At 42.4% G+C, this 12,027-nt stretch overlaps 1 protein-coding gene across 1 annotated transcript in view; it reads right to left on the bottom strand.

Moving 5' to 3' along the window:
• The window catches only part of NCKAP1L (NCK associated protein 1 like), a 100,483-nt gene that overhangs the window by 23,543 nt on the left and 64,913 nt on the right, over positions 1–12,027 (bottom strand). Inside the window, exons 27-28 of the mRNA XM_070934997.1 lie at positions 7,169–7,262; positions 2,251–2,367 (exon numbers count right to left, since the gene is read on the bottom strand). Of these exons, the coding sequence (XP_070791098.1) occupies positions 2,251–2,367; positions 7,169–7,262 (211 nt within the window). The remainder of the gene's footprint in view (positions 1–2,250; positions 2,368–7,168; positions 7,263–12,027) is intronic.

Below are 12,027 nucleotides of genomic sequence, written 5' to 3'. Positions count from 1 at the left end.
ACTTGGTCAACTGGACTTTAAAATTTGAGGAGGCACCTATATGCTGTAGAGCAATTAGTAAGCTCCCAACAATGCAAGGATGTTACCCAATTTCCCCGTCTCCATAACCCAGTTACAATCCTGATCTTTGGCTGCTTTCGCTAAATAAGAGGCGTGGCCAATATTATCTGCCAAAAATTGTACTGTTGCTACCCTCAGGCAGCTTTTAAGAACTTTCAACAATTGCTTGAGCCAATGTGACCTAATTCAACGAATTTCTGTGGTGCAGCCAATGAGGGTTAAGGTAGGATGATTAAACCTGGCTTCACACTCAAAAGAAACTCAATTTTAGACATATGCTTGGAAGCGTTCAAATCACCATCACAAAAATTATATTATGGCAAGGGGGCATCAAATGCTGGAAGTAGCCCAGAGCTCCTTCTGACTATCATTGCCTAACATTGATTCTTAGTGCAAGTCTTTTTAGCTGCAGCCAGCAATATTGTTCATGTTAAGCTTTCTCCCTAACCCTGGTGATCCCAGGTAACAAGGCTTACTTCTAGCTAAGATCTGCCTCCTCATTTGCTTAGCCTTTAACATATTAGAAAAGAGAGGGAGACACTGAACTGCCCCAAGGGCTGATTCCATTCCCTCTCATCCTGCCTACAGACAGAATACAGAGTTACCACAGTTCATTTGGTGATTGTTTGACGTTACAACGCCACTGAAAAAAAGTGACTTATGACCGTTTTTTAAGACCTTAAGACCTTTGCAGCATCCCCATGGTCACGTGATCAAAATTCGGACTCTTGGCAACTGATTCATCTTTATGATGGTGGCAGTGTCCCAGGATCATGTGTTCCCCTTTTGCGACCTTCTGGAAGCCAGATTCACTTAACAACTGTGTTCCTAATTGAATGCCTGCAGTGATTCACTTAACAGCTGTGGCAACAAAGGTCGTAAAATGGGGCAAAACTCACTTAACAAATGTCTCACTTAACAACAGAAATTTAGAGCTCAATTGTGGCCATAAGTCGGAGACTACCTGTAATTGTCAAGGAAAGCCAAGGGAAATCTCACTTTATCCATTACCTGGCCATCACTTCCTCCAAATAGAGGCCTGGTTCGACCAGAAAAGGAATTAGCATTTCAGGTATTCTCAGATGGCAAGATCTACAAACATTTATTTTTGTTTAGTTTTGCTCCCTGTATGTGAATCAGATCCTGCTGGCATCTGTGGCGAAGGAGAAGGGAACAAAGTATGGTGAGGAGAAATGAAGCTGCAGGAGTGGCTATACTTGTATTCTCGGAGCATTGACAAAGCTTAACCATTATGTAGACCTCAACCTAGATTCGGTCATCACATTGGACTGTGTTTTGAGTATTATATTAAGTTTTTCCCAATTGCTTTTCTCATTAGATCTGGCAAGAGAGCTGTGCTGCAAGTCCTGTTTCTCAAAGAACTACGCTTGGCAGCCTGAGGAGGTGAGCCGTCTCTGCTCTGGTACCCATCTTATGGAACATTCTCCCCTCTGAAGTAAAGACAGATCCATCCCTTCCTACTTTCTGGGCCCCATCAGGTCTGGCAGTCTTAGGGGACTGGTGACATCTTGAGATGCTATGTTGCTGACTGAATCTCTCTATGTCTCTCTCTCTGTCTGTCTGTCTGTCTGTCTGTCTCTCTCTGTGTATCTCTGTCTCTCTGTGTCTCTCTCTCTTGTCTCTCTCTCTCTGTGTGTCTCTCTCTCTCTGTGTGTCTCTCTGTGTGTGTGTCTCTCTCTCTGTCTCTCTCTGTCTCTCTCTGTCTCTCTCTCTCTCTCTCTCTCTCTCTTGTCTCTCTGTCTCTCTCTCTCTCTCTCTCTCTCTCTGTGTCTCTCTCTCTCTGTGTGACTGTGTTTGACATGTTTATTGTTTTAATAGGGGTTTTTTTTTGCATAAAACAGCACAAGTCACTTCTTGTGAGATGGGCAGCCATATAAATTTGATAATTAAATGCAAGCAAGCAAGCTTAAGTCTTCTACAACTCGGCTGCCATAATCCAGGCAACCAGTAGATGGCACCAAAAAGGTGGGTCCCTGGATTTTTGCATTTTTAGACACGGCAGTCATAGGGAAGCTACCCCAAATCAGGATACAGATTGGGATTAAATTGCTGCAACTTGAGTCAAAACACAGTACAAGTTAACATGTCATACAAACCAGGTAAGACAGCAAATAAGTATATTAGCAGACATTTGGAGAGGGTGCTCCATATTGGTATTACGTCTCTTACCATCTATCTCAGTGAGGTAAATAGAGGAAGGATCTGAGACCAGGAGTGGCAGAGACACAGCTATGAAGACTAGGAGCAAGCAGGCTGTCTTGTAGTCCTCCTCAGGGGACGAGCTCTCTATCAGGGAGACAAAAAGGATGATGTACACCATGAGATTTCAGAAATAAGTCTGATTTACTTTAGCAGTTTCCTTTCCAGCTGCTCAGAAGGCTTGCTCCCCCCACCCCTCCAAAAAAGGAGGGGAAAAACAAGGAAAGGAGAATTAAAAAAAAATGGTGGTTCTGACTGGCCAATAAATTAACTGATGGAAGGAGCTGGCTAGCTGAACAGAACGGACACTGCTCAGCTCTGCTTCAGTCAACACATCTGCACCATAAAGAAATAAATAAAAATAAGGCACTGCTAGAATAATGGGTGGTGGGATGGAGGACAGGAGAAGAGAGGAGGGGGAAAAACCCCCATAAATTCTACACATCTCATTAGTGTTCCTTAGACTGAGAGGGAGACCAATGTACCTCTCTGGTGCAGATTATGTATTTGTAAGCATGTATATGCAAGAGGAAAGAGAAAGCTGATTTGATTCAGTTCATATTATAAAATGAATATCAACATTGCCCCCTTCAGGCCCCACTAATCCTTGATAGGACACCATATTATACAAAGCGATGCCGGAGAAGCCTCAGGGAATAAGAGGCTGGGTTCACAGGCCCTGCCAAACTTTAATGTGGATTGTGCTTTATGAGACCTTATGTAAATCCACTCATTTGAAAACCCTCAGGGTTGTTTTTTTCTTCTTATTGCCTGTTCAACAAACCATAATTTAATCCAAGCATGTCATGGTACTATATATGTTGGGGGGGGGGAGGATTTCTTACACAATTGGCTTGGGAATGTAATTATTGTGGCAGGAAGAGGTGACTTCGGGTAAATGGTGCCACATAACTATGGTTTCTCGAGCCAGCAGGAAGGAAGCAAGCTTGCAGGGAGTCACCCCAGGCAAAAGCAAGATGCATAACAAACTACAACAAAGTCATAGTTTCAGCTTGAAGCTAGCATGGCAGACATCAGGGAAATAATAACTCACTTAGTTAATACAAATACTGTACAACACAGGATAAAGGAAAATATTCAAGACAATTAGGATTGTAAGAAGATGGCAGTCCCGATCTATCAAATTCACTGTTTTGCAGATCAGTTTGAAACAGATTCTTTACTTCCTCATGCAGAGAAGAAATGCATATAAGCAAGCACAGCATTGCCCTTAGTTAAACCCTTTCCGAGAACCGTATTAGGCATTATCCTTACACAAAATGTCCTTATTTTCTGAGAAAGGGTCACAAAATTGCAGGCAAGCTTTCAAACTGCTCTCCAGAACTTTTTACGAAGAAAAAAAAATGGTAAAGAAAAGAGAGAGGGAAATAGGAAGAATGATTGAATGCTTAAGCCAAGGAGTCTGCATTTAATTACAATCTTGAGATGGACTGGAAAGAAGCCCGCAGGTTTTCAAATTAGGTTCAGTCAGATATTGAGGCAATTTGGGATTGCATTGGGGACTCTCCTAAAAGCTGGAGGGAAGTTAAGCTAATACAATCCTGGGATGTATATACAGAGGCATAGAATCAAGGTCATGTGAAGTATTAGTACCGCTTTATAAAACCCTAGTAAGACCACAACTAATACTGGAATACTGCAACTAATTTTGGGCACTATACTGCAAAAAAGATGTTGAGATCTTGGAAAATTTTCAGAGTAGAGCAACTAAGATGATCGAAGGCCTGGAGACTAAAACGTGCGGGATTTGGGTTTGGTTAGTCTAAAGAAAAGAAGAATTAGGGGCAACATGATAGCAATATTCCAGTATTTGAAGGGCTGCCACAAAGAAGAGGGGGTGAAATTATTCTCCAAAGCACCAGAGGGCAGGACAAGAAACAATGGTTGGAAACTAACCAAAGAGAGAAGCAACCTGGAATAAAGGAGAAACTTCCTAACAGTGAGGACAATTATAGTAACCAGTGGAATAGCTTGCCTTCAGAAATCATGGGTGCTCCATCACTGGAAGTTTTTAAGAAGAGACTAGACAGTCACTTATATGAAATAATACAGGTTCTCCTGCTTGAGCAGGGGGCTGGACTAAAAGACCTCCAAGGACCCTTCAAGGGAAGAAAACACAGAAGCAGTAGAATGCAACTTCCAACATCTACAAGAGGACATTGCCCACAGCCCAGAGGCTACCATACAAGGACAAATCATGCACTATGAAGTTCGTTTGGAAGTGGGAGAAACTTTGAATGTAATTTACCAGATTCCTTGCATGGATTGCCCCTGCAACTATGTGGGACAGACAGGGAGGAAGCTAACCACCAGACTGCGAGAACATGAGTGAGCTGTTAAAAGAGGAGACTCTAACTCATTGGTAGCCTCAAACTGCAATGAACAAGGACATGCATTCAATTACGCAGCTACTAGATTGTTGTCTGAAGAGGAACAAAAATAGCCAGAGAACTGATTGCAGCCTGGGAAATGGGCCCTTGTCAGTCAACAAAGAGCCTGGTGGCGCAGCAGACTAATAGCCTGTTATTAACATTCAGCTGCCTGCAATTACTGCTAGTTCGAATCTCCCCAGGCTCAAGGTTGACTCAGCCTTCCATCCTTTCTAAGGTAGGTAAATTGAGGACCCAGTTTGTGGGGGCAATAAGCTGACTTTGTATAAATATACAAAAGGATGAAGGCTATTGCTTAACGCATTGTAAGCCACCCTGAGTCTCCGGAGAAGGGCGGCATATAAATCAAATTAAAAAAAAACAAAAACAGGAGTGCTGATTTACCACCAATTTATCAAATACTTAGGAGCCGAGGGCATATTGGCACAAGGATACAACTATCAATGACTTAATAGTCAGCCATCAATACCCCAATTAAGAACTAAAATCTACACACAACCAGGCACCATATACATACATTACATAGAACAGCCCAGTGCACATATTCTGGAGAGAGAGAAGTTCCCTGAGGATGGGCTCCAGCAGAAGCCCGAAAACTTGGAAGAATAAACCTATAGTTCTTGTGACTGATTCAGATTCTCTCCCTTGGCAACGTTATCCTGGGACATGTATATTTATCTTCATTTGCAAAACATAAACTGTAGGAAATTTTCATTTTTGAAATTCTAAACTGAGAAAGTTATAGAACAAGGATCAGGAAAAGCTTTCATCAGGGTGTAAAAATGAAGGACAGAACAAGGCTATTGCCAGAAGCTGGTTTAGAAGCAATAAAGAGGGGCATGATTACTGTCTTTTTAGCCACTGATAGAATGATAGGAGGACTGTAGTTTTGCTTAGATACTTTCATGAAATGTACAGCAGTTTTTTTTGTGGAGAAAGCAGGATTTATGGGCACACCAAGAAGCTGCTGGGTCTCTGCTCCTTTTTCCCTCGTTGTCAGCTGTGCTGTTACATTCACAAGATGGAATATGGAATGGAATATTCTTTATTAGTCAAGTGTGATTAGACACACAAGGAATTTGACTCTGGTGCATAAGCTCTCAGTGTACATATAAGCAATGAAGTGATAAATCATAGATCATAAATCATAAGATACAAACAAGTGATAAAAAGCAAAAGCACTTAGACTTATATACCACTTCATAGTGCTTAATTACAGCCTTCTTTACAGAGTCAGCATATTACCCCCAAAAATCTGGGTCCTCATTTTACCAACCTCGGAAGGATGGAAGGCTGAGTCAACCTTGAGCCGGTCAGAATCAAACTCCTGGCAGTCGGCAGAATTAGCCTGCAATACTGCATTCTAACTACTGCACCACTACGGCTCTTATGGCTATGTAAGATATCAATAGGAAAAGGTAAAGGAAACATGAGTAAGATAAGAAGATTATGATCTGCCATTTCTTCTTTTGTTATATAATAATATAATATTTTATATACATATATATATATATATATATATATATATATATATATATATATATAATGATTTTTGTTATAAGCAAAATAAGCAGATCATAGGTTTTTCTCTGTGAAGATCAAAGAGGCTGCTGTTCATCTCTGACCTATGTTGCAGCAAAGGAGGATGAAAAAAAGACTGCTGGTCATACAGCTAATCAGCTGATCGAAGAAGAGTATGCACTTCCACAGGAATAGTAGTTGCTTATTGTAGCATTCTAGTGCCTTCAATTATTGAAGGTGTCCACTCTGATCCCATCTGCCCAGATTATCTAGGCTTTGAAAATAGGAAATAAAAGAAAATAAAAAACATTTTTTTAAAAAATGTGCCCCAATGTCTCACTCTAATATCTATTAAATATATTAGTCCCCCATTAGGCGTGAAGCCAGCTGATAACCTTGGGCTGGTAGCTTTTTCTCAGTCTTAGGAAGGAGGCCATGGAAAATCACAGAGGACTTATCCAGGCAGTCGCCAAGATCCATGCATGTTTGAACGAATCTCTAAGTAAGAGATTGCATATCTCTCACCCACAGAGATGTTCAGAACCCATAAATACTGTTTATTACACATACTAGACTGTCCCTGCCAACTGAGAAAGGCACAGTTAAAAATGCAGCATAACTGCATTTTCTTCGCTACGATCTGGCAGTGGGCCTTTTCAGTAGAAACAAACCAGCAATGGCATCCAAGCAGTGACAGTTCCTGGAGACAAGAGATGAAATATTTTTGCTGAGTTGATGCTCAGCTTGGACAGATTCCCTAAAAGAGGATCTTTCCCAGTGCTAGATGATACAGGATCTTTCTGTATCATCTAGGCAAGTTTCCTAGATAGGGGATCTTTCCCAGTGCTGGGAAAGATATCCTATCTGGAAACTTGCCTAGATGATATAGGAAGGCAGCCCTACACTTTTATCTTAATGGGGCAAGCCAGATAAATGTTAGTAAGCTGTATACTTACCTTTCTTCAGGTTGGAGAGTGCAGAGACCAGGGCTGGGTCGATGTCACAGGGGAGTCCTGCAGCAGTGGCCAGTTCAAAGATGCTCAAAGTCACCTAAAGGGATGGCAGAACCAGATCTTATGAGAGGGACAGAACTATTGCCGGACTTTGTCCCTTTTCTCTTTCTTATAATGTTCTCTGTCGCCATGGTGGATCTGGTCTACATCGCATTAAGCAAACAACATGGTAGAATTCCAGACTGTATTACCTCAGACTGCAAATGGGCCATATTTTTTTCCTGTGTTGCTAGAAAGAAAGCAACATATTTTCCTGTGTTGCTAGAAAGAGACCAACATAACTCTTTATAATTAAAACAAAAACAAAAAGATCACGTATCTTCAGACTCCAGTGGTAGTTTTTACAAAAACAGTACAGATTCACACTTTTTATAAAATCAAAATATAATTTGTTTGGTAAGTTGAAAACAGAGTAAAACTGAATCTGATATAAAGCAATGTGTGATCCTCTTACTTAAAGGAAATAAAAAAAATGAGACCCAGAAAAAAATGAGAACTTCTTATTTTCCCTCAGAACTTTGCTATTTCATTTCCACTTCATGCTGTTTAAGCTTCATTGTTATAATAAATGTATACATGTGAAAAGCTTATATTTGACACTCAGTGATTTTATATGCATTATAGCCCTGGCTGTAAGAAACACAGAGGCTCATGATGTAATGACACTACCTCACAAAGGGAGATTTGATTGGCACCACAATCTGCCTTTTTGTCACTCAGAAAACACTTCTCCTCACACCAAGATGAAAAGGAAATATTAGATAATTCAACATTGTTTTGTCCACAGTTAACCTAGACAGGACGCAAGACAGGTTGCCTCTACTGCTTCATCCTTGTTAAGTCTTTTGTCTAAGTAATATTTGCATATTCAGGAACAAAACCAATGAAGCAAAGCAAAAAAAGCAAAACCAGAGATATTCAGAGTAATTGCTAAGGTAGACCTAAAATAAAATGTCATGTAGGTACAGTAAGTGCTGTTTTCATTGTAAAGTTATAATAACAGAGGCTTGCAAGTATGAGTGTGCCCCCTCCCACTCTTTATCTTTGTGAGAACTATGGAAGATCTCATTTGAAGCATTTACTCAGGTTACATTCCTGTCCTGGATTTAGTCCTCTTTTATTGTCTTGGTCCTCCTGTTCCTCAAGGCCATTCTCCCTTCCCTCCCACACTGTGTGTCATGGCTAACTCGCTAGGCACCCCGCTCGCAAGCGACAACAGAAACAGGGAGGGGGAGAGCAGGTTTGGAATGCACGGGAGGCTTGGGAGGAAATTGTGGAATGCAAGAGAGTCGACTGTCACCTAGCAATGTCCTAGTGCCAAATGTCAAATGATGGGAAAGCTCCAAGATGCTCAGACCAAAACATATTGACTGTAATTGATTACTGGACAACGAATAGTGGGTGGCCCAGGAGGGAAAAGGGGATTTTACCTATGCTGCTTTGCATGCAAAAACTTCAGAACTGGCTTTGCGTTTTCTGTGCTTATGTGGAATTATTAGTAAAGTTATACTAATAATGTCCCAGGAGTTTCTTTTGCTGCATTTGCCATAGGGACTGTTGACACTTCGCATATAACCATATGATACCCATTACACACACACAGAGCTCTCTAAATGCGGATGAAGTCCTGAAGGTTTACAGCATCGGGAAGAGAGGCAGGTTTTAGTTTGAATTTTAATGTAGATTCATCATATTAATTCCCCCAAATATATGACTATGACTATCCAGGCCATTTCTTTGGCAAAGTGACAAAATTAATGGACCAGAAAAATGCTGTGGATATAATTTACTTGGACTTCAGTAAGGCATTTGATAAAGTAGACCACAACTTACTACTTGATAAAATAGAAAAATGTGGGTTAGATAGCATCACCACTCGTTGGATTCGTAACTGGCTGACCAACCGCACTCAATCTGCAGCCCTCAATGGAACTCCATCTACATGGAGGGAAGTAAGCAGTGAGGAACCCCAAGGTTCTGTCTTAAGCCCAATATTCTTCAATATCTTTGTCAATTATTTAGATGAGGGGATAGATGGAAACTCATCCAATCTGCAGACAACACCAAGCTGGCAGGAATAGCTAACACTTTAGAAGATAGGTTTAGGTTACAGAGGGATCTTCACAAACTTGAACAATGGATGCTATCTAACAAAATGAAATGCAATGGTGAAAAAAGTAAGGTACTACATTTAGGCAAGAAAGACCAATTGCACAGGTATAGTACAGGTGGTACCTGGCTCCATAGTAGTAACTGTGAAAGGGATCTTGGCATCCTAGTGGACAATCACATAAATATGACCCTGCAGTGTGCTGTAGTTGCCAAAAAAGCCAATACACTCCTAGGATGCATTAACAGAGGGAGAGAATCAAGATCATATAAAGTGTTAGTACTACTTTATAATGTCTTGGTAAGACCACACTTGGAATACTGCATCCAGTTTTGGTTGTCACAATGTAAAAAAAATATTGAGACTCTAGAAACAGTGCAGAGAAGAGCAACAAAGATGATTAGGGGACTGGAGGCTAAAACATATGAAGTACGGTTGCAGGAACTAGGTATGTCTAGTTTAATGAAAAGAAGGACTAGGGGAGACATTATAGCAGTGTTCCAATATCTAAGGGGTTGTCACAAAGAAGAGGGTGTCAAACTATTCCCCAAAGCATCTGAAGGCAGGAAAGCATCTGAAGGCAGGAATGGAAGGAAACTAATAAAGGAGAGAAGCAACCTAGAACTAAGGAGAAATTTCCCGACAGTTAGAACAATTAATCACTGGAATAACTGGACTATTGTAACACTCTCTACATGGGGCTCCCCTTGAGGAGCACTCGGAGGCTCCAACTGGCGCAAAGTGCGGCCGCGCGGGTGGTGACAGGAGCGACGTGGCGCTCCCATGTAACGCCTCTCCTGCGCGAGCTGCACTGGCTCCCGGTGGTCTTCCGAGTGCGCTTCAAGGTTTTGGTTATCACCTTTAGAGCGCTCCATGGCTTAGGACCTGGTTATTTACGGGACCGCCTGCTACCACCAATAGCCTCCCACCAACCAGTACGCTCCCATAGAGAGGGGCTCCTCTGGGTGCCGTCGGCCAAACAATGTCGACTGGCGGCCCCCAAGGGGAGAGCCTTCTCTGGGGGGGCACCTACTATCTGGAATGAGCTTTCCCCGGAGATACAGAGGATCCCGGATCTGCGTACCTTCCGTCGCGCGTGCAAGACTTTTTTATTTCATCAAGCTGGCCTGACCTAAGTTTTTCCCCTTTTTAAATGGAAATTTTAAATTTGGTTTTAAATTATTGGGGTTTTAAATTTGTTCAGCCAAATTATTTAATTTGTTTTATTCTATTTTAAATTTTGTATTTATATGTTTTATTCTATGGCTGTTCACCGCCCTGAGTCCTTTGGGAGTAGGGCGGTATACAAATTCAATAAAATAAAATAAAATAAAATAAACTTGCTTCCAGAGGCTGTGAATGCTCCAATACTGGAAGTTTTAAAGAAGAGATTAGACGACAATTTGTCTGAAATGGTATAGGACCGTGATGGCAAACCTATGGCACATGTGCCACAGGTGGCACGCATAGCCATATCAGTGGGCACACCAGCTCAGCTCTGGCGTGCATGCACGTACTGGCCAACTGATTTTCGGGCCTTCTGGGCCCACCAGAAGTAGGGAAACAAGCTGTTTCCTGCCTCCAGGAGGCCTGGGGGTGGGTGGGTAAGGCCCATTTTTCTTTCTCACCTGGCTCCAGATCCTCTCTATGCATCTGGGGAGGGCGAAAACAGCCTTCCCCACCTCCTCGGAGGCCCTCCGGAGCCCTGAAACAGCCCATTTCCCAATTCCCGGTTGGACAGGAAGTGACTTTTTTGCTGTCCCCAGCTCCAGAGACTCCTAGAAAGGCTCTGGAGGCTGGGGACAACAAAAAACATCACTTCCTGTCCAACTGGAGTTGGGAAATGGGCCGGTTCAGGCCTCCGTAGGGCCTCCGAGGGAATGGGGAAGGCTGTTTTCGCCCTCCCCAGATGCATAGAGAAGATCTGGAGCCAGGTGAGAAAGAAAAATGGGCCTACCGGGCCATCGCATGCCAGGAGCGGGGGGGAGGAGGGGTTACGCGCGCATGCGCAGGGTGGGGCGCATAGAATTATGGGTGTGTGCACACGAACCTCCCCCACCCACCCCTCCTGGCATGCGATGGCAAAAAGGTTAGCCATCACTGATATAGGACTTCCTGCCTGAGCAGGGGATTGAACTTCCAAGGTCCCTTCCAATACTGTTATTCATTGCCTTGTGCTGTAGACATCTTATGAAAGTAAGGCAAATAATGTGTTTATGCTTTCTTACTGCCCATGTTGCCTCCCTACTGCACAAATACAAGATTGAGTGGGAAGAGGAAGCAAAACACATGTGGTTAATTCAGGATCAGTGACAAAAGAAACAATTCCCCCTATTGGATTTGCTCAGGCAAGATCTTGCCCCTCTAGGATGCTACTTCAGTTCCCTATATCTCAATCTTCCCTGAACCTAGCCTCCACAACTACAGCCAAATGCAATTTTTTTTCTTTGAGGATGGTCCTTCAGGCATACAGGCTGCCTGCCTGCTCCCCTGCCTTGTGGCAAGGCCATTTTGCATTCCTGCTGCTCTATCACTGAAATGGGGCCACTGACTCTCTAAACGTATGAACTGGATTTATATTTTCAGTTACTACTAAGAGCCAGAAGGGAGAAGAGAAGAGGAATTAACTGGCTTGAAAGTCTTCTGCTGATTTTGTGTAAAGCTGACAGAGGAGGCAGCTGGGGGCTAAAGA

This window comes from Pituophis catenifer, unplaced genomic scaffold (genome assembly GCF_029215685.1).
Source record: "Pituophis catenifer annectens isolate HBS135680 unplaced genomic scaffold, rPitCat1.0.hap2 SCAF_2, whole genome shotgun sequence".
NCBI classification, from domain to species: domain Eukaryota; kingdom Metazoa; phylum Chordata; class Lepidosauria; order Squamata; family Colubridae; genus Pituophis; species Pituophis catenifer.
This window is presented reverse-complemented; position numbering and strand designations above follow the sequence as displayed.